The following is a 23,719-nucleotide window of genomic DNA, read 5'->3' as shown; positions in this document are numbered from 1 at the left end:
GGCTATACAGATAATATAAACACAACCATATCATAATCAGCATTTTACATGCTCAAACAGGTATGGGTAGTCACGACGCACATCCTCCTCGCGCTCCCAAGAAACCTCCTCATCTCCTTTCCGGTTCCACTGAACTTTGACTAACGGAATCACCTTATTTCTAAGTCTCTTGTCCTCTCTGGCAAGAATATAAACTGGAATCTTAATGGTGGTCAAATCTACATGATGCTCAATCTCTGGCGCATCTAGCACTCTCTGCTGCTCCTCATCACGTAAATGCTTCTTGAGCATAGAAACATGAAATATATCGTGTATATCCGACATCGATGCTGAAAGATCTAGCCGGTATGAAACGGCTCTAACACGTTCCATAATTCGGAACAAACCAATATATCTCGGGGCAAGCTTTCCCTATTTGCTGAATCACTGAACACCCTTCATAGGTGACACCTTCAACATAACATAATCTCAAACTTGGAACTCTAAAAGTCATCGCCTCTAATCCACGAAACACTTCTGCCGACTTTGGGCTACAAGAATGTGTTCTCGAATCAACGCTACCTTCTTCGTAGTTTGCCTCATGAGCTCCGACCCAAGTAACAAGCTGTCCTCCAGCTCTGCCCAACAAATTGGAGATCTACAAGGCCTCCCATACAATGCTTCATAAGGAGCCATGCTTATAGTAGATTGATAACTATTATTGTAGGCAAACTTAATTAATTGAATATAATCCTCCCAGCTACCCTGGAAATCGATAACGCATACCCACAACATGTCCTCCAAAACTTGGTTGACCCTCTCTGTTTGGCCATCTGTTTGCGGGTGGAAAACACTACTATATGATAGTTGGCTATCAACAGAATTCTGGAAGCTCTTTCAGAAATATGAAGTAAAAATCGAGCCTTGATCCGACATAATCGTCTCTAGAACTCCATGCAATTATATGATTTCCCAGATGAAGATCCTCGCATAAGTCTCCACCGTGTAAGTAGTCTTGACGGGTAAGAAGTGTGTCGACTTCGTTAATCGATCTACAATCACCTAAATCGTGTCGTTCCCTTTGCTAGACCTCGGCAAGCCCATAATAAAATCCATAGAAATATATGCCCACTTCTACTCAAGAATGGGTAAAGGTTGTATGGTTCTCATGGGTCTTTGATGTTTTGCCTTCACTTGCTGATAGGTAAAGCACATAGATACATACTCCACAATCTCCCTACGCATGCCGCTCCCCTAAAAATACCTCTTCGGGTCTTTATACATTTTAGTTGTGCCTGGATGCACTGTGTACTTGGTTTATCAAATCCATGATTATTACGGGTACATTGGTTAGCCCAAATAGCATAACAAGGAACTCGAAAGACCCATATCGAGTCAAAAATGTGGTCTTGGGAATATCCATCTCCCAAATCTGTAACTGATGATAGCCAAAACGAAGATCAATCTTTGAGAAACATTATGCTCCCTTTAACTGGTCGAATAAGTCATAAATCCTTGATAGTAGATACCTGTTCCGGATGGTGACCTTATTCAACTCGTGATAATCTACGCACAAATGTATGCTGCCATCCTTCTTCTTCAGGAAGAGGACCGATGCTCCCCACGGAAAATGGCTTTGGTGAATAAAACCCTGAGCAATGAGCTCTTCTAACTAAATCTATAGCCCCTCATCTCAGCAGGTACCATACGATAAGGTGCACGAGAGATCAGTGATTTGCCCGACTGCAACTCGATGCAGAACTCAACCTCTCTCACTGAAGACAATCTAGGTATGTCCTGAAAGATATCCTGATACTTTGAGATGACTCTGGTCTCGTACAAATCATCACCCTGATCTTGAAACATCACCTCCTCGACGTATGCTATAAATAACTCTGCAAACTGGTTGTCCTATGAGGTCTCTATGGCTAACTCGGTCTCATCGGATACTCACAAGCTAACTGTTTTCACAAAACAATCGATACTGACATGGTAGGACGATAACCAATCCATACCAAAAATTACATTGAACTCAGACATATGCAAGGCGATCAAATCAATAACGAACTCAGACTCATCTAAGCTAATGATGCATCTCCTACAGATACTCTCTAAGAGGGACACCTCTCCCAAATGAGTAAAAACTGACAGAGGAACATCTAAAGGCTGTGCTATAAGCTGGAGTCTAATCATGAAAGCATAGCAGATGAAAGAATGCGAAGCTCTGGAGTCAAATAAGATATGGGCTGGAAAGGAGTTCACAAGGAACATACCTTCCACTATGGCCCTGCTCGCACCATGATCACGTGGTACAACTACATATACTCTCCATGAAGCTGCGGACTGCTACACTGAAGGCTCTGTGGTATACGTGACTATCTGTCTCTGAGGAATCTCCTGAATAGCTTGCACCTGCCCCTCAATCCTCGGAACTATTGGCGGCACCTCAAGCCTCAGTTGCTGGCCCTAACCTCGGCTTTGTCTATGATTATGCTACTATTGACCCTAATTCTTGACCTGTTGGCCTCCTACTGGTGCACTACAATAGTCTGCGACTCTGTGTCCAAACTTGTGGTAGTGAAAACAAGTGCCCTGAAACTTATGCTGTTGTTGCGCCCTCTGATCCTACTGAGGTCCCTTCTTATGACGGCCTTGCTACTGCGAACCCTTGCTCTGCTGCTGGGTTCCTCCGTTTCTTAAAAATGATCTCTTACCCTTGCCCTTCTGTAACATAGTCATTTTGGTCTCCTATGATATGGAGGCATTGGTAACCTCCCGCACTGAATGAAATTGCCTAGACACTAAGTAGCGATGTAAGATCGAACGAAGTCCCATCAAGAACATATGAGTCTTGGTGCCCTTAAATCAAAGAGCACCAAGATCTGATACCAATTGAAAGTACCCTAGAGGAGGGTGAATAGGGTTTATGCTAATATTATAATCTGATATTAATGCCAATTAAAAACTTATTAACAATTTTATCCTAGCAAGTATGATATACAACAAGTATATGCAAGGATAAGCAATTAATACAAGGGTGAAATAAACATAAACAAGATAAACAAGATAGTAGGCAATATAAACAAAGAGCAATTGACAAAGGCGATATAAGATGGACACAAAAAATAAATGCGCCAATGACAAACAAAAACAAGCGATATGATCACGGAGTTCGGTCAACCACTTGACCTACGTCTCCGCTCCTCACCTCGAGGAGATCTCCACTATCATAATCAGGTTTTTTACGCTCACTCGAATAACGTTTATACCTTACACTCGGTTTTCTAGTTTACCGAAAACTTTATAATCTTACACTCTTACAATTACACTCTATACCCTCTAAGTATTGGTCTTTAGCACGTGTCTCCCTCAAGTGCTCGGAATTACGACCTACCTCTAGGCTTTACTACCAACGTTACTCCTCTTGGGACAACCATGTCTCTCAAAACACACTCCTCTCGGTGTACAAGTGTATTACAAAGTGATCTACACAATTAAGCTCACAATACAAATAAATTATTCTCTACAATAGATGAGAACACAATGTAGGCTCACTTTCTAAGTCACACTCCCCATAATCTAATTTATACAATGTATATAAATACAATAAGCTTAATGGTTGTGTGTGTAAACAAAGAGATAAATCAAAACTAAACTCAATGTAATTCTAGCTAATAGAAATTATGATCAAAATAATAAATAGCTAGAAATAGAGTTTAGAAAAATTTCTCTATATAACAAGAGTAGGATAGATGAAGTTGAAGCCCAAACAAGGAATGGATGATCTTCTCTTGCTCTTGTAAAACTTTCTTTACAAAACAAACTTATAAACAAAGTTAAACACACTTTAAACACTTGTAAAACTCTTTCTTATATATCTTAGAAATAAGAGGGCATGGGGTATATAAAGGCTCATGAAACAACCCCAAAAACTAAGAGAAAACAAGCAAAAAGACAAAAAATATCAAACCTAGAAAACTAGCCATATATAGGCTGAAAGAGGTCATCATTCGACTGATAGAATCTGTCGGTCGACTGATAACGTCGACAGACAGTTCTAGATTTTGGCAGATTGTGGAATTTTGCGTATCTGGCTTTGTAAAATCAATTAAAAATAGTATATCAACTCCAAAAATTATAAACTTTTTAGATACATATCTAAACATGTATTAAAATATGTTAGAGAAAGAATTTATTAAATATAACTTCTTATTTGTAAGAAATAATTGTTTGAACATAGATATTATAGTTTCTAAAAACTGCTGACATACATAATTTTGTAAAATCAATTTGACACCATAAATCAACTCCAAAAAAGATAAAATTTTGGAAAAATAGTTATAAACATGTAATAGAACATGTTAGAAAAAGAATTTTTCAAATTACATTTTTATTTGTGAAAACTCATCTGTTTTGTAAAAACATGCACGAACATGAACTTTAAACATGCACGAACAAAAACTTGAGTTTGTAAATTCAATTAAATATAACAAATTAATTCCAAACTTAATGAAACTTTTGTAAATGTTATTTTGAACATGTTACAAAAAAGAATTTTCTAATTTGCATTATCCAATTGTGAAATCTCTTCATTTTACAAAATCACATAAGTATGAACTCGTAAAAGCTTGATTTTGACAAAATGAGTTTAAACAAAGTTTTGAAACCTTTTCAATAGATTTATAGACTTGATAAAAGATATAAAATAATATCGTTAAGTCTATAATCCAAAACGGCAATAAATCAAACCAAATGTGTGTGTGTGATATGTAGCTCTAAGTATTAACACACAAGTATAAACCCTAAACTATTTACCCAAGCTTGGAATCTTCAATATGCTCGTCTTGGTAAACTTACAAATGAAGCTTGAACTTGGATCTTTACTTGAATGCATAGCTTCACACCGATATTTCCTTTCATCCTCCAATGGATATGATCATGAAAGCTCTAGTCCATCCATCCACCATCTCATTGTTTGCCTAGAATAAATACAAAAACACAAATACTAGACAAACAAAGTTAGTCATAAATTGTTTATAAAAATATTATCAAAACAAAAAGGCCAACAGATGTTTGGAGGAACCTTGGACTACAATCGCGTATCCATACATGAGACCGTGTAGGAGGTGGTCACAAGGAGTCATGATGAGGATTCGATTACTGAGACTGAGGATAGATATCTAATATATATGGATGAATTTTGTGGCAACTACGATGGGTGAGAATGCATCAAAATATGTGTCATTTAAGTCTCAAACTTCAGTGCGAATATGTACAACCTGCTAAGAGATATGTTCTAACACAAATAAACATTTACAAATACACATATGCATATGTATATACACGTATAAATATATGGTTCCAATGCACTACTGTTTACTTCTGAGGATAAAAACATTTAGATAAGCATATGGATCTGAAATAACGGTGCTAATAGTTTAGATATAGCTCGGATATAATACTTATCATATTCGTATTCACTTACCAAAGACATATACAAATACAATTGCATATATGCATAGGCGGATTCAAGGTGGAGGCAACTGCCCCAACTGACCGCATAAAATTAATATTTAATATTAGGCCCTTACTTTCAAATTGGCCCCTCAATATTTGATCTTATTGACCCCATAGCCAAGGGTTTTGAAAATAAATGTCTAGGACCAAACTCAAACCATTTACCAGAATGCTTTACCTAGTACCTAAATTCTTATTGATGACGAATGACGATTCCCCCAAAGTCTGAAACAAAAACCCCTCCAGTCTTCGCTCCACCTTTGTAATCGCGAGAAGAATCTACTCGTTAATTGTGAGCGACATGGAGGGAACAATTGTAAAGTATTTTAGTAAGGTACTTCTATTGACTCTATTTTATTTCTACATAACACATTTTGTTTTTGCATCATTAATATTAGGTTTTTTCGCTATTGGTCCAATCTTTCAACTCGATACTAATTATAGGGACTAATTTCAAAAAACTTAAGAGATTTAGGGGACTAATTATAAAATACTTAAAATTTTGGGGATCTAATTTCAAAATATGAAGATTTGAGGGACTAATTATAAAACATGAAATATTTTGGGGACTAATATTGAAAAGCTCTTAATATTTAGCTAAAAGTATCATATACTGGTTATACTTGTAGTTTATAATCATAGATGTCAGGAACGTGGGATGCTATAGAGAACCGCAACCTGGGTTAAATCATCTCGGGTTCATGATGGAACACGGCCCGATTCACCAATTCTAGCGACCCAATTTAGAATTCAAGCCATTTAAAATTTAAAAAAAAATAACTCTTTGTTAAAATAATAAACAACAAAAAATGTGAGAAACTAAGTAAATGAAGTATGCATACCTTAATTACAACATAATTCTTAAGGTTCTTTTACCGGTACTGATGTCAACTAGCATCTTGCTTAAATTTGACTCTTGTAAATCCTTAAATTCCTACATTTAAGAACCAAATCTAAAACGTATCACATTCCCTACCATACCATATAAGCCTATCTACTCGTACCCGATTCCTAATGAATGGCGTATCACGCTCTCATTCTCATCCCGAAACGAACCGGGTTCTATGCAACTATGTTTATAATCTTGCCTCCACTGACCAAAGTTTCTGAATCCACTCCTGCATATATGTTTTGGTAAGGAAACTTCTTTCCATATCCGTATTGAATAATCTGTTATTTATTCTCGTTTTTTAAATTGGTCTCTTTTATTGTTTATTGTTTTGCTCAACTTGATTTTTGCACTCTTATTTTTGTTGTCAGTTATCATTCTTTAGTCCAATCTGATTTACTTATATTAACGCAAAAGCTTTTTTATGCTTTCATAAAATTTTCTGTTTTTAACTTACATTAACGCAAAGGGTCTGGTTGGTGAGAACCTAGTAATTTCTAATAGCATTCTTACTAGTTCACTTCAGAAAGATTTCAGACAGTGAAAACACGCTGCCTGTCAATCGACCTTCATATATTTTTAACCTTCCTTGAAAAATTTACAGTGTACTAGTTACCCCCCAAATTCATGACAGTCTCCTCTTCCTCTTAAAATTTACACCTGGCTCTCCTGAAGTATCAGGGGCAAAGCAAATAAATACAAAAATACCACAATAAATTAACCCCTCGAAGGCGAAGCGCCTGAAACCACGTCGGCATTCTGAGACCAACCGTGACTGGAACACCACCATTATGAGCTGCGTCCACTAATGAATAATGTCATAGATGTCACTGGAGATAGCAACTGTGCTGGATGAAACTGCTAAAAAGATCATTAGCCATGAGAGAGCCCTGTCCTTCTTCGATGCTACCTCATGGACATCCCTGTATAAAATAACTACATGTCAGAGTCCAAATAGCCATTAATGCACAAGTCACCAGTTAGGATAAGTAAAAAGAGTACAGTAACTAAATTAGGAGAGAGCTTTTGACGTAACTGAATGGAAGAATAAGGTTCATAAGTATAGTACATGGTCAGCATTGAGTTCGCCACAGGTAGTTTTAAGAATTTGGTTACCTATTTCTCGGACCTTCTCAATTTAAGAGTGCAGCACAACATACAACATGCTGATGGGAGAACATTTAGATAATCAAACAAGTCGCAATAAACTTTGTTAGTTGGCATTGTTAGAATACAAAAATATAACTTTCAACCCTCGCCACAACTTCTGAGTTTTGGTGTAATGGTCAGGGACTTTAAGATTGTATCAGAGAGACGCAATTTCAAATCCCACCGGCCATGAATTTAAAAAGGATTTTCTAGATATTGAAACCGCTGCATGAGTCTAGGTTTCAGCGCATAAAAAGGGCCCTCAACCTGCGGGGGCATGTTAGAATATAAAACTATATTTCTAGTTTTGGTGTAATAACTGGGGGCTTTAAAAGGCACAATGTAAACTAGAAACCAGATAGAATCAGGAATTCCCCAACTTATTGGTAAAACAGGGAAACTTCTTGTAATTTAACATGGAAGATAATGCTGGAAAGTCTGCAAGTTTAATGTTGGACTGGAATTTAATTCGAAGATGGAGCAGGACTCTTCATTCAGGCCATGGATTTAATTGCTTCTCTAGAACTAGTTCTAGTACTAGAACAGTCAGTCAGCGTAAATATGTCTTGGATAGACTCATTTAACTTCCCGAATGAAATAAAATATTGGAATTTCTGAGTGCACAAACGCAAGAACAACAGAATGAACACGTACCTTAGAGCGATAACTGCAGGGAAAATGAAGCCGATAGCAACAGCAGCTGTAGCCCCTGTAAACTGGAACGCCATCCATATATTTGGGACAAAGTTAGCCCCAATAAGCACCAACCCCATCAATCCAACTGTAACACCGAAGAATCTCTTTCCATCGAGTACCAAAGGCACAGCATGAGGAAAAATGAGCCCATCGAGGTTGAGCCTAAGAGAATAGAAAATGATTGGAAAAACCAACATCAGGTGCAATGTATAGCTAATCCTCACGATGTCATTTAGAAGAGACCCATAAACAGTGAATCCAAGGTCTGCATCAAAGTTGGCGAGTACATCATCGAGAGTGTCTTCTCCAAAGAGGAGGAAGCCAAAGAAACTGGTTGCAATGTAGACTATCGTGCAGAGACCAAGGGATGTTCTGACAATTGACTTCATTTGGGTTGTGTCCTTCAGCTCATTCTCAATTGGATGTACTGCAAATGAGAGGTAAAGGAAATTAACCAAATAATAAGGATGCAAAATAAGACATGTAAAGCTAGGTTTTCTGAAGTCAATCAACAAGACATTGTGTCCTCTGCTAATAAAAATGTTCCATCGAAAAACATGTTTAATTTCAATTTTAATCGACAATCAGACGAATGTAATCTACTAAACATGTTCACGTGTGATTTAATACCAGAATACTGCAGACCGCTTTTAGGAGATTACATGAGCATAACTGACATGCTAATAGAAAAGTGAATGAAGATAACAACTCTAAAACATAAGGCAAAGCGAAAAAGAAGCCGAAACCAGAGTACTGCTACTCTTCTTAGTAATATATGAAAGAATGACTATTGATTATTGGCTTCCTAACTGCATTCAATGATATGAAATAAATTTCAAGCAAATGATGAAATTTGAGGACGTGAGTAAGTTGAGAGCCTTACTGCTGTAGTGACAAATGAATGCGGTGACCATAATAGGGATGGTTGTGAATAGCTTCCAGAAGGAGGCCTGATCAACAATCTTCGGCAGAAGTCTTGGAATGCCAATGCTGCCATCAATCAGCTTAACGGAAGCAATCCCTGCTGTTACCACCACAAAGACCACAGCCGATGCCACCGACAAAGCAGATGTATACCTCAAAGAATCTACCGCGAAGAACACATTGAACCAAGAATCAATTAGACGGTATGTGTTGGAGTACAAAATTATGACTCTCAACTTTCACCATAATTTCAAAGTTTTGTTGTAGCCCGCATGAACGTTGGACATGATATCAGAGCAACCCAGGTTCAAATCTTACTGAACACAAATTTCTAAAGCGGGGTTAAAAAAGGTATCAGTGAAGGAAGGGCTCTCAAGTATAAAATTACTGCTTTCAAGCCTCTCCACAACTTGAGAAGTTAATTTGGCGTGTTGACAGGGCCTACTCATGGCACGAAATTTACAAATTTACAAGAATACGAAAAAATTATAACGACTCACCGACACGCTTGAAGGAGACCAAAGGAGACAAGACAAGGGCCGTGGTGAGGAGGATTAGGAAAGATCGTTCAGTCCACCAGTGATGCCCAAACCACCCCTCCATTACTCCTGCGTGGTGCACCACACCATCTGCTGCCGCCGTGCCTGATAGCACATCGCCTGGCAATGCAATGTTTGGGATAAATTATCAATTAGATCAATCTCCAAATCATAAGTGACAATATTTGTGAAAGTGTGTAGTCTGATCAGGTTTTAATTTTGTGCACTTGATGTTTGCCATTTATCGTGGACTTCAAATTTTTTTTACCAGAAAGAATACGAGCATGGTGTTCTTTCTGTCAAACAAATTAAGTCATAACTATGTTTATATAATCAAAATCAAGATTTTGTCAGAAAATGATGATTGACGTTTACACATGCACCAAATCAATGTTATACGATCATCGCCAAGTATCCAAAAAGTTTCAGTCTTTTAAGGAGAAAAAGAAGGAGACCTCACCGATGATAATCATGTAGACGACGAGCATGCCGAGGTTATTGACGACGACGCACGTCTGAAGCGACGTCCTTCCAACGAAGCCAACGCCTCCCCGACAACACCGCCGTAAGACGACGCCAGTGGCGACCGTCCAACTCGGAGGATAACGTCGATGGAATATTCGTCAGCATGGCGATGGCATAGATGGCACAATTCCGGGGACGAGTCCGAGAACCTTAACGGCGGCAGGGAGCGCCATGATGCCGGCTCCGACTACCGTCGTCGAGAGGTTGAACACGGCGCCGGAGAAGGAGCGCCGTCAACCGCGCCGTTGTCGATGTCCTCGCTGGTTTGGTGAGGAGTGGGACCCGCGGTTCTGACGGCGGGGTTGGTTCGCCTGCGCGCTCTCTGGTGAGGGGCAGGACGTCATTTCGGGGGATGAGAGAAGGAGAAGGAGAAGAGAGGGAGGGGAGTCTCTCTCTCTCTCTCTCTCTCTCTCTCTCTCTCTCTCTCTCTCTCTCCGCGTTCTCCTCTTCCTTTTCGTTGGTTTGCCGGTTGGTTTCTTCGGATGGAAAGATTTGAGTATTTATTTTGTTTGGGCTAAATTTCAGAAAAAACCTGAACTGTAGACGATTGTCACAAAACCCCCCTAACGTTTTAAATATTTGAAAACCCTCTTAAGTTGAGAGGTTATATGAAAACACCTTTATCTTAAAGATTTTACAAAAGCGTTAAATGCAATTCTCATATAGGTAAGTAAAACTATGCAGAAAGGTGTTTTTGCTAGCGAAAATTGTGGTTCACATTTTTCAGGAGGTTTTATAAAAAAAAATTCAAGTTAAAGGTGTCTTTTGACAACGCCTAAACTTTGGGGGTTCTGACATTTTGAAAATTATGGTGATAGTTTGATAATTAGCCATGGTGAAGGGGGTTACTTAAATTTAGCCTTTCTGTACTGGGTAAATTTCGTATTTGGTCCTTCAATGGATTAGATTCATTTTCTAGTCTTTTGAATCACGAATTCAATATGGTATTCAATACAAAGATTTTCTACGATATGCATCAACTATTTTTAGCAAGGCTGGAAATTGGATGGAATTTTGTACTTATTTATTTTTTTATTATGTTTTTTTTTATTTACAGATATAAGTATAGAAACATGATCTGCTTATTAAAATAGATTAAACATGCATTTGACTTATTTGAGTCCGTGTATTTTGGGTTCTATCCGCACCCATTTTGACCTGAACTTGTTTGCCGCTTCTACTCTTTACATTCCATAAAGAAACAGGCAGTTTCAATTCTCACTCACATTCTTCCACTCCCCATCTCTCTCTCACAAAAATAATAATAATAATAATTATTATTATTATTATTATTATTAAATCTAAAATAAAAATAAAAAAACATACTCCCTTTAAAAGCACGAGTTCTAGAAAATCTTTTGGTAGACAAAAATACCTTTATAAAGTTTGAACTATCTTATCACTAATCAAATTTTAATTTTTAATACTAATCCATCATTGGCCTAGGAAATTAATAAATTCTTAATAGATATACATATTATAAAGATAAGGAAACAAAGTGTATTTAGATTTTATTGGAATTAAGAAATTTAATTACATTCTCATCCTAATCTATACACTAATATTTACTCACAACTATCTTTATCAATTATTGAATACCTCAATTTCAGATAAATAATTCTCCCCCACCACCTCTAAAAAGAGTTGTCTCCTTTTATGGAATCGAAAGAGTTTTCTCCCCTTCTTTTGGCGGCTGTTTTTATCTCCTAGGGTTCAAATTTTTGGCTGTCACTCCTGTAATGAGTGTATGCTTTCCTTTTTATTTTTTTTATTATTCTTCTTAGATCTTGATTTGTTTTGGGCGTTCTATTCTTGAAAGATTTATGATGGGGTTTGTTGGTTTAGGGTTTTCTTAAAGTTTATGTTTAGATATTCAATCTAAGATGTGGGTTTATGATTTCTATAAAGCTTTTACAGAAGTTTTTTACTGATTGTGTATTGATTTGACATTTCTTTTTTTTCATTTTTTATATATGTCATTGTTTAAATTTGAAAGAGACTTTACGTGTTGAGTAGAGTATTTATTAATTTTGTGCTCAAAGCAATAAGAAAAAAAAGGCAAGAGTTTTGATGAGTAGATAATTAGTGTTCTTTTAGGGTTTTTGAATTACAGATGCTATTGATTTGTTACAAAAGCTATCTTTGGTGCCCAAGACCAGGACCCATGATGCTTCTGAGGCCCGAATTAGTTAAATATGTGGTTATGATTAATATGGTTTCTTATAAATTTATTTGTTTCTTAGGTTATATCATTTCCTAAATAATAAAAGTACGCAAGTCAAATTGAGATACTACTTGATGTTTTGTCTTTTAGTTGATTTAGCATGCTCTATTGAGCAACACCCTTATGTGTTATGCATCGCCTTACTTATGGAGGTAAAATATGATGTCTCTTCTCTATTGTATTCTGTAGTTTTTGTGATCATATTACAAAATATTTGCTGCAATTATTAGATGTCATCTTTAGCCAACAATAGTTAACTCACATGATTTTTTATTGTGTTAGTTATAATGTTTGGTATATGTTGTTTGTGAAATTTGGACGGATTTTTAGGTTATGATCCAGCGAGTGAGTATGAGGATTACCCTAAATTTGATAGACCAGAGATGCAACATCCTGTAAGTTCTATATAAATCATAATTAACTTTTTTCGGTGGTAGTATGCTATTTTGTACTTAGCAATAATGGTATTTGCTGGAATATTATTTTGAATTATAATTTTTATTTATTAATTGAATTGGAATTTTTGATTGAGCAGTTTACCATATTTGATTCTAGCCTATTTCATCAACTCATTCTATGGAATTGGTTGAACTTTGTCCTAAAATGATAATATTTTGTCTAATGTAAAAATTAGTGAATCTGGAGCTGTAAGACTAAAATTAAAGATTGGCAATAATTTACTATGAATATTTGTGATGTTTTAGGTTATCATTAAGTAATAAGGTGTAGTAATGACACAATGCTTAGTGTTTGTTATCTTTATGAAATGTAAATGAAAAGGTTACCAATTTTGATGTTTGTCAGACATTTATCTTTGAAGCCCACTAAAAGAACAAAATTTTCATTGATGTGAAGATTAGTGAATTCAAGATTTTAGAGCTGAAATGAAAGACTAGCTAGGATTTAATATGAATTGGTTTGTGGAGAAGGGGTAGGGGTATGTTTTTCTTCTACAATTGATTATTAGGAACAATTTTGTCAATACTAAGATTTGGGGGTATTTTTGTAAATATGCATGGTTTAAGAGGTATATATAAAATAAGCCTTTCTTTTTTAATCTTAACACATACAAAAATTAAAATTTATTATGGTTTTCTTTACCCGTAGGATGATAATATGGCTACCTACTCTTCAATTGCACATTCTCGCTCGCCTTAGACTTTATGTCCCGTTTGGTACGCGGGAATGGGGTAGAATGGAATGGTCATTCTCACTTCCCATTCCCTGATACCAAACGTGCATATCTTTTAGACCTTGGAATGACCATTCCTAGGGAATGATCATTCCCACTTTTTTGTGGGAATGAGCATTCCAAGTGAATTGATAATGAATGATCATTCTCATTCAAGTGAGAATCAAATCAGTTATATAATTTTCAATTATACCTCTCTATTGATAATAAAAATCGTGGCTCTTTGACTACGTATTTGCCAATCTTAACAAATCACATTTTTTCTCTTTTTTAGGCTGTAGCGAAACAAATAATAAAAGGCCGCTCCTTTCCATACTCATCGCCTCTGAAATCGCTGAGATGCTCCTCGCCTCAGTCTCTCTCTCTCACCGTTGGTAACAGCCTCTCCTCAATCGTCGTGCTGCTCCTTGCCTCTTCTCACCCGACCCCAATCCCTCCTCTTCCACTTCTTCCTCCGTCGCCTCAACCGCCACTCAAACCCAGAGCCTCCGACGCTACCTCCGCCCTGGCATCACCTCTTCTGCTAAAGTCACCGCCACGCTCAGCATCGTCTATCTCTTCAATGACCGAGTCATCGACTCTCCTTCGATCGAGTTACTTTAGGTACGATTCGGTGGTTGTTTCTCCAATTTTTGATCAATTTTTCTTCATTTTTCGTGACTTTTCTTCTTCAATGCTTGATTTGTTGTTTTCCAGATAATTTCAATAACATCCTCTTTTCTGTAAAGAACTTGGCAGATAGATAAGACAATTATATGGGATTGGCCGCAAATTAGGTTGAAGACTGTTTACAGAGTTAGTATCAACTAAACTCTACAATATAAATATGACACTCATGAACATTATCTCTACAATATTGCTTCTTATTGGTTGGATTTTTTTACAGTCTTTCATTGTTGGATGCTATGAAAATTATTAGTAAGCAGTATGGAGTTAATCCATATGCACGGGTAAACAACAATAATAATGTACTATAATTATCAGTCTCTATTTTATATTAGTAAAGAAGAGTTGCATGCAAACCAGTATGCATCTACATGAAGATCATTACAACATAACAAGGGATACTAAAAAAGTTGTATACTTTACATTACAACATAACAAGGGAGACTAAAAAAGTTTTATACTTTAATTTGAGAATCACAAAAGAATACCAATGGTTAGCTATTCACATGCTGTATTTCTCGGTTATGGTGTCACAAATTATCTAGCCACCAAGATAAATACTATAAGTAGATTAATTGTTAAGATGCAACCCACTGGATTTGTTTTGCAAGCTTGAAACTGGCTAAATTATGATCAAGTACACTACTTACAATTTACATGTGTTAGACCCTAATGCCACTAGGAAAGAACCCTAGAGGGGGGTGAATAGGGTCTTATGCTAATCTAATCTGATTTAATGTCAATTAAAACTTATTAACAAATTATCCTAACAAATAAGATATGCAATAATTATATGCAATGATAAACAAACACAAACAATAGAGTGGATAAATTAGACAATAAGAGAATGGTGATAGAGAAAAACAAAATATAAGTGCACAAGCCAAACTCAAACACACAAGAAATGATCACGGAGTTCAGACCTTCCGTCCTACGTCTCCACTCCCCACTCCCGGGGAGAAATCCACTATCACACCGGGTTTTCGACGCTCACCCGAAAACGTTTACACCTCACACTCGGTTTTCTAGTTCATCGAAAACTTTACAAGCAACACTCTTGTAATCTCACTCTACATCTTCTAAGTGTTGGTCTCTAGCCCGTGTCTCCCTCAAGTGCTCTGATTTGCAACCTCTCCCTAGGCTTTACTACTGACGCCACTCCTCTTAGGATGACCCCGTCTCTCACCACACACTCCTCTTAGTGTATAAGTGTATTACAAAGGCGTATCCTCACAATGAAAGCTCAATATAATAATTTGTTCTCTAATATGGATGAGAACACAAATAAGCTCACTTTCAAGGCACAACCCCACAACCCAAATATACTATGTATAAAAATACTGAATCTCAATGGTTGTGTGTGTAAGCAATGAGTAAAACAAATCTAAACTCAATATAAATCTAGCTTTAATAAAAATGATTAACAAACAAATAAATTTCAATCTAGAAAGAGTTTAGGGAAACTTCTCTAAATAACAAGATGGAGAGATAAGAAATTGAAGCCCAAAACACCAAAGGATGATTTTCTCCTCTTGTGAAACTTTCTTCACTTGAAAACCAAACTTTAAATACACTTAAAACAAACTAAAACACTTGTAAACTTGTTTTGAAACTCTCATAAACATCCATGAGAAACAATAAAAGTTGAGGGCTTTTATAGCCTCTTAAACTAGCCAAAACCTCCAAAAAACCCAAAATAACAAAAACTAGCCGTTACTAGCCGTTATAGGCTGAAAAGACCAAATACCCCCAAAATCTAGTATTCTGAAAATTTGCATATCTGGTATTAAAAAATAATTAAAAATAGTAAATCAACTCTAAAAATAATGATATTTTGAAGGAAGGTTCCCAACATGTAGATGAACATGTTTGAGAAATAATTTCTAAAATATCACTCTCCATTTGTGATAAATAAATATTTTAAAACATATATTCTAGATTCTAAAAACTGCTAAAATACTTAATTTTATAAAATCAATTCAGTATAGTAAATCAACTCCAAAAATGATAAATTTTTGGGAAATGATTATAAATATATAATAGAACATTTTACAAAAATAATTTTTGAAATTTCATTTCCCATTTGTGAAATATAATTTATTTTGTAAACTATTCAAGAATACAAAATCGTCAAAACTTGAGTTTGATGAAACTTATTCCAAACAAGTTTTGAAATACTTTCCAATAGATTAATAGACTTGAGAAAAGATATAAAATAGTATAAACAAGTCTTTAATTCATAAACATATTATTTTGCAAATAAAAAATGATTTAACTTGAAAGTGATAAACTGAAAACGTGTATGTGTATAATATTTGAGCTTTAAGCATTAACACAGAGTATAAACATTACCCAAGATTGATCTTCAATAAAGATCGTCTTGGTAAATATGGATAAAGCTTGATCTTGAATATGACTTACTGTGCAATGGCTTCATACCGATATTCTGCCAACCTCTATTGAATATGATCGTGAAAGCTCGATTTCATCTATCCTCCAACTCATTGCTTGACTAGAATAAATACGAAAACACAAACACTAGACAAACAATATTAGTTATAAATTGTTTGTTAAAACATCATCAAAACAAAAAGGCTAAAAATCTCCCCCTTTTAGATGATGACAAATAATTTATAAAAAGAGATATGCATGATACAAAATGAATATATGAATTATGATTATTGTTGGATATTTATTAAGAAAAGGCAATTTTGCCTTTGTGTTTTAGTCCCACATCGGAAAAATGAAAAGGATCCTCTCTCCCTCAACCCTATAAATACACCCTTATTCACATTCTAAAACATAAGAAAATAAAGTTTTTCACCCTTATTCACATTCTAAAACATAAGAAAATAAAGTTTTTTCTCCTCTCCTCTGGTTTAAAGAAAATTGTTTTTCCCCTTTATAAATTTTAATAAGAAAATAAAGTTTTTTCTCCTCTCCTCTGGTTTAAAGAAAATTGTTTTTCCCCTTTATAAATTTTATTATTAATTTTTGGGCGATCTTCTTCATCTGAGCTGAAGCTCTGTACTCTCGCCCGAGTACGGAGGTCAGCCATTTCCGGGGGCTTTTACCGCTAGTGGGGAGAGAACCATTTGCGCCAGGGTGATAGGCGGGTTCTCAATCTTCTAGGGCAGTGATTACACGACTGCTCCTGTCAGACCTGATTTTCTTATCTCTTATTTATCTCTTATTTATTTTATTCAGATTTATCTGCTTGCTATAACCTTTAAAGTTGGTAAATTTCCAACAATTATCATGCATCAAAACAAGAAAATGTATACTCATAATATTTCTCCCCATTTGACAACAGATAAGAGAGCGAAGGCTCCCCCTACATACAAGCATGGTGAGTATAAAACAATAAATAGGGATAAGCTCCCCCTATCAAAATACCTTATAGGATATATGAAATGAATGCTAAGGCAAATATGTGAGCAAGAATATATAAAAGCATGCTAAACATAACTCACATACAAAAAGACAATGAGAACACACATAAATATATCAATATAAAAAAAGTGTCTCATTACTCAAACATTAAAATTCTTGGTTTAAAAATCAAATTTGTTTTGGTACTCAAGTACTTATGGTACCAAAAGTTTTAGGGACATGATCCCTATCATTAAAACTCAAAGCCCTAGGGTAATGATCTCGTTTGGGCGTATGTGGTACACTAACACGGTCAAAATAAAAATTGTACACATGACCTTCCCGATTGCAATAGGTGCAATGAAAGGGGTTAAATGATTTGTGTTGACCAAGTGGGTGTGCACGGGAATCATTTACAAACATTGATGGTCTTTTAAATTCTTTTTGCAAATGAGAAACATATCAAACAAAGGTGGTTTTTTTGGAACATTTTGCAAAATAGGAGCTTTTTGCATATTAAAATAAAATTTAGCAACATGTCCAAACCTACCACAAACATCACATTTAAAAACATGTTATCTATTAAAAATATTTGGCAAACTAGAATTCTTTTTTAAATCAAAGCAAAACTTTACCAAATGGCCAAAACAACCATAATAATCACATTTATACACATGAGCATGCTTATGATGAACATGATGAGTATGTGCATGTGCATGTGCAAAATGTGATGATGAAGAAACTTGGTGGGATGAACAAGGAGCATTATTTATTGTAGGTTTTGTACATCATAGAAAAATTTAGCAAGGTGTCATTTTCGGCCGTAAATAAAATACTTGTAAATCTTGCTATACGTGTGTGCATGATGAGTGGATGATTTTGACTTATACTTGGTACACATATCCATAAGCTTCTTTTGATTAACAATGCATTAATTAAGGGTTGAATCTAAAGATGGTATACGTTTCTTTACTTGATTCATCTCGTCATGAGATATGTGTGCATTGTCATAAGAAGTAGAGCAAACATGATCATTCTTAAAAGAATCAAATTTATTCCTAATAGCTACTACTTCTAGCACAGCATCAATCTTAGCATGAGATAAGCTAGAAATGGATGAGGTCAAATTTTTATTTTCCAAAGTTAACATGTCATTGTTTTCTTTAAGCATAGCATTTTCTTTTGCAATGACATCCAATTTGGAAGCTAGCTTCTCATGATCGGGTTTTAAATCTACATGCTTGCTTTTTAAATCTAAAAAGATATGATGTAATTTGTTGTAGGCATGTAATAATTTTTCAGAAGCACACGCAAGTTCATCACTTGATAAATTATTAATGGATTTGAACTCGCAAACCTCACTAAGGCTATCGCCTAGTGCCCGTATGCTTGATGCTCCAATGGAACTTGAAGAGGAAGCCTCCAAAGCTTGTCGGATCGCCTCCAAGTCCCCTTGATGTGCTTCAATAAATTTTCATAAGGTGTAAGCACTATCAAAATAAACAAACTTGTTAGAAAATGATGAGTCAAAAGCGTTATGCATAAATTCTAACAAAAGCTTATTCACTGTAAACATTCTATGATTATTTTTACTCTACTTGGATTTTTCCGTAGTGGGTACAATATAAGCTTCATCTATAATATCCCATAAATCAAAATGTCTATATCTAACAAATATATTAAATCTAGAGCACCATTGGTCATAGGAAAAATTATTTATTCTAGGCGTAACATTAGGATCATAGCCTAAATAAGGTGCACAATGTATGTCCACAATATATATATATATATCACACATGAAAAATGAGCGGCTGACTTCAAAATTTAAAGATTCAAAATTCAAATACAACTAAGATAATGAAATATTTTATTCTCCATCCAAATTCATAATAATAGGTTTACATTCAAACTTCACTCAAGAAAACAACCCTCACTACATCAGGAAAAATTACTGTAGCCGCCAGTATGCAAAATCAGAGCAGCAGCCAACCAGGACTCCATTCAACCCAAAAAAAAGAGCGGAGAAAGGAAACCAAGGAGAGAGTAGCAGCCAGGAGCAATACAAAACTACAGATGACACAAAAAAGAGAAAGCATCAGCAAGAAAAAGACGAAGAAGAGAGCAGCGGCCAGAAGCAATACAAAACAACAGAATGGCATGAAAAAAAAGAAGTGGCAGCAAGAAAAAAGACAAAGAAGAAGAAGAGAAATAAAAACTTAGAATAAATAGCAAAGAACTTACCTAGTTGAAAAGTTGATCAAGATTTCTGCTTATGATCTGAAAAAAACACTGAAAAAGGTTCTTAATTTTTGCATGTAACTAACACTGATGGAGGAACAATGAAAGGGAGATATTCCCAAAGATTTTGTGCATTAGAAGATAAATGTATTAAGAAGTGCTTAATAATCAAACTGCTTCACATTAGAAGATAAATGTATTAAGAATTGCGTAATTAATGCCTGATTTTGTTCAGAATAATGAAAGGGAGATATTCCCCGAGATTATCAAATCAATTATTGGGAAGACTAAAAGTTCAGGTTAAGCTAACAAAGTACAACTTCGAAGAAGAGATTATCAAATCAATTATTGGGAAGACTAAAAGTTCAGGTTAAGCTAACAAAGTACAACTTCGAAGAAGGTAAGCAATTCTTTTGTTTGATTAATGATCTAATGTACAACTTCGAAGAAGGTAAGCAATTCTTTTGTTTGATTAATGATCTAATACATTTATCTAATATATCACAATAATATCCTACAAATTTAAAGATAGCTTTGCATGTATTTTTCATAGATTTATTTTTATAATGATGAAACAGGCAATGAGAACTACACTGTTACAAAACTCATGTATTTTTCATAGATTTATTTTTATAATGATGAAACAGGCAATGAGAACTACACTGTTACAAAACTTATCGAAGCTATTGAAGGTGATTCACAGGTACAAACCTAAATTTTGAAGTTATCGAACTTATCAAAGTTTAATACCTATGAACCAATGTTAAGCAAATATAATGATTATTAAACATAAAATGTTATGTTCTGATTATGGTGGTAGTTATATTTTTTTTTTCAAAAACGTAAAACTATATACTCTCATGTGCTCATATTCCTAATGAATGAATTCAATAATAGATAGATCAACTGAGAATATATAAATTTGTGTTGCTAATTAGATCAATTATGGAAATCAAAACTCTCAAGTACCACAACAAATTAGCACAAATGTTAGAGAACCAATTGGACTAACAATGCTCGTCTTAAGCAGGTATGATTTCATTGAGCAACTTATAGGCTATTTATATATATGCCCAATTTTATGTACAGATTTCACCAAATTAGTGCATACATTCAATAGGATTCTAAGAGAGGAAAAACAACTTATAACATTAAACTCATAAACTTCATGAGAAAATAGAGTATTTAAAACATAATTTTTGTGAAACATAACATTTGAATTAATAAATTATGAACCATCTATACTACTGATAATAATATTTTCATCATACATGTAGGAATACTCACAGTGAGAACAACTTATGAAGGCTTCGGAAGCAACAATTTATGGTAGGAATACTCACAGTGAGAACAACTTATGAAGGCTTCGGAAGCAACAATTTATGATGTTGTATATTTCGATGCTCTACGAACTTCACAAACAACTTATGAAGGCTTCGGAAGCAACAATTTATGATGTTGTATATTTCGATGCTCTACGAACTTCACAGGTAATACAAATCTATCAATTTATTCAAGTTATAAAGATATTGTTGCTGACTACATGATAAAACAAGCTCTTTCAATTATAAAAGCTACATGATAAAACCAGCTTTTTCAACTATGTATGTCAATTATATAAGCTACAAAATAGCATCAATTTCTACTAAACTTAGAGCTAAACAAACTCGAATTCATCACCAAAATCTATGAGGACTTACTAGAGCTCATGATAAAAATAGATTGATCATAAAAGATTGCCTCTCCTATAAAACTATGATGCAATATAGGCTGCTATTATGAGGGATTACATCACCCAAACATTGTAATATCAATGTAGCTTGCATTCCACACAGAATTGCCTCGCCTAAACATTACATAATTAATTAAAATAGGATGCATTCTCAATTTGTTATCATCATCACTGCCCATCTAAAAAAACATAAACCAAAAGAACACATACCAAAATTGAGTACCAAAGAAAGCCATCTGTCATTAAGCTCAAACCGACCATTATATACCACAAGAAGCCAACAACCAATACCTCAATGTAAGCACAAAAAGCCAACAATAACAATTAGCAACAAGAATCAATAAAGCTTTTTAATTTTTAGTTATAACTGAAATTTTCCTTTCCTCAAAACATCAAACAAATTAAGAATGTACATCCAAACTATTCATGCTACCCAGTCACGCTAAATGATGGATGCACTAGAACAAAGAAACTTAATGATAATAGCATAAGTTTTTTATTTATCATTTTAATTTGTCATTGTATACTAAAATGCATATGTATTTGTTTTTAGACAACGGTATATACAATAGAGCTGTTGAAACGATGCATAGACTATAAAGATAAATCAATATAAGTATTTTCACTCTAAGATACGCCTTTCAAAAATTAACTATGTCCCAAGATTATGACAATGAAGCAATACGAAGTAATTAAAATACACTAATTAAAATCTTACCAGAGTTGATCATTTAAAGGTAATTTTTTCCTCAAAATATATTTCAACCTGTTCAAGCTTTTATTTTAACTTATGCATGCAATTCTTTACTTGCGATAATTTTCTTGCAAAGTTCGCACCTCTTATAGCCATTTGAGCAGCAGTTAAGAAGAAAGATCTATACTGCCTCAAATTTACTCAAGCAGTTTCTTGCCTTTAGTATGAAGAAAAAGCCACAAAAGAGAGTTAGTTAAAACTTCAAATTGGACTAACAACACGTATGAAGAAAAAGCCACAAAAGAGAGTTAGTTAAAACTTCAAATTGGACTAACAACACTCATCTTAAGAAAGCAATTTAAATGAGCAACTTATAGGCAATATATATCCTCAATTTTATTTACAGATTTCACCAAATTAGTGCATCCAGTCAATAGGATTTTAAGAGAGGCAAAACATCGACTTATAATATTAAACTCATAAACTTCATGAGAAAATATAGCATAAGTTTTTTATTTGTCAAAACATCGACTTATAATATTAAACTCATAAACTTCATGAGAAAATATAGCATAAGTTTTTTATTTGTCATTTTAATTTGTCATTGTATACAACTTCATGAGAAAATATAGCATAAGTTTTTTATTTGTCATTTTAATTTGTCATTGTATACTAAAATGCACATGTATTTGTTTTTTGATAGCGGTATATCTATTCCTTTATACAAATACTAGGATCAAAGAATAAACTTCATGAGAAAATATAGAATGCTTAAAACTTAATTTTAATTATCTACGTAATTCATTTTACTATGTGTCGTAATTTATTCACATGTAGACTATTTCATTTAATTGTATTTGTGGGAATAAATTACCCTTTGCATTAATGTATATAGCTTATTAGGATATCAAAAAATTGAGAACCCTTTGCATTAATGTATATAGCTTATTAGGATATCAAAAAATTGAGAACATTTCTTAAATAATCTGAATCCATGTAAAGACTATAAAGATAAGTCAATATCAAAAAATTGAGAACATTTCTTAAATAATCTGAATCCATGTAAAGACTATAAAGATAAGTCAATTATAATAAGTATTTTCACTCTAAGATACGTCTTTCAAAATTTAACCATGTTCCAAGATTATGACACGGAAACAACACAAAGTTAATAAAGTACACTAATTCAAAACTTACCAGCGTTGATCACTAAAACGCAATTTTTTCCTCAAAATAAATTTCACCCTGATCAAGATTTTATTTTAACTCATGCATGCAATTCTTTCCCTGCTATAATTTTCTTCCAAAGTTCACCCATCTGATACCCATTTGAGCGGCAGTTAAGAAGGAAGATCTCTACTATCTAGAATTTACTGTCAAGCA

At 34.6% G+C, this 23,719-nt stretch overlaps 1 protein-coding gene across 1 annotated transcript; it reads right to left on the bottom strand.

The window, feature by feature from the left end:
- Window positions 6,938–10,448, bottom strand: LOC109835237 (sodium-coupled neutral amino acid transporter 2-like; the record flags this gene model as incomplete). Its single annotated transcript, XM_020403222.1, is given in 7 exon segments — window positions 6,938–7,308; window positions 8,189–8,657; window positions 9,114–9,317; window positions 9,655–9,813; window positions 10,154–10,237; window positions 10,240–10,322; window positions 10,324–10,448. Coding segments are annotated over 7 exon segments (1,242 nt in total), but the record flags the coding sequence as incomplete, so codon positions are not given.

This window comes from Asparagus officinalis, chromosome 3 (assembly GCF_001876935.1).
Source record: "Asparagus officinalis chromosome 3, Aspof.V1, whole genome shotgun sequence".
Classification (NCBI taxonomy): domain Eukaryota; kingdom Viridiplantae; phylum Streptophyta; class Magnoliopsida; order Asparagales; family Asparagaceae; genus Asparagus; species Asparagus officinalis.
Note: the sequence above shows the minus strand (reverse complement) of the source record. Positions and strands in the feature narration are given on the sequence as shown.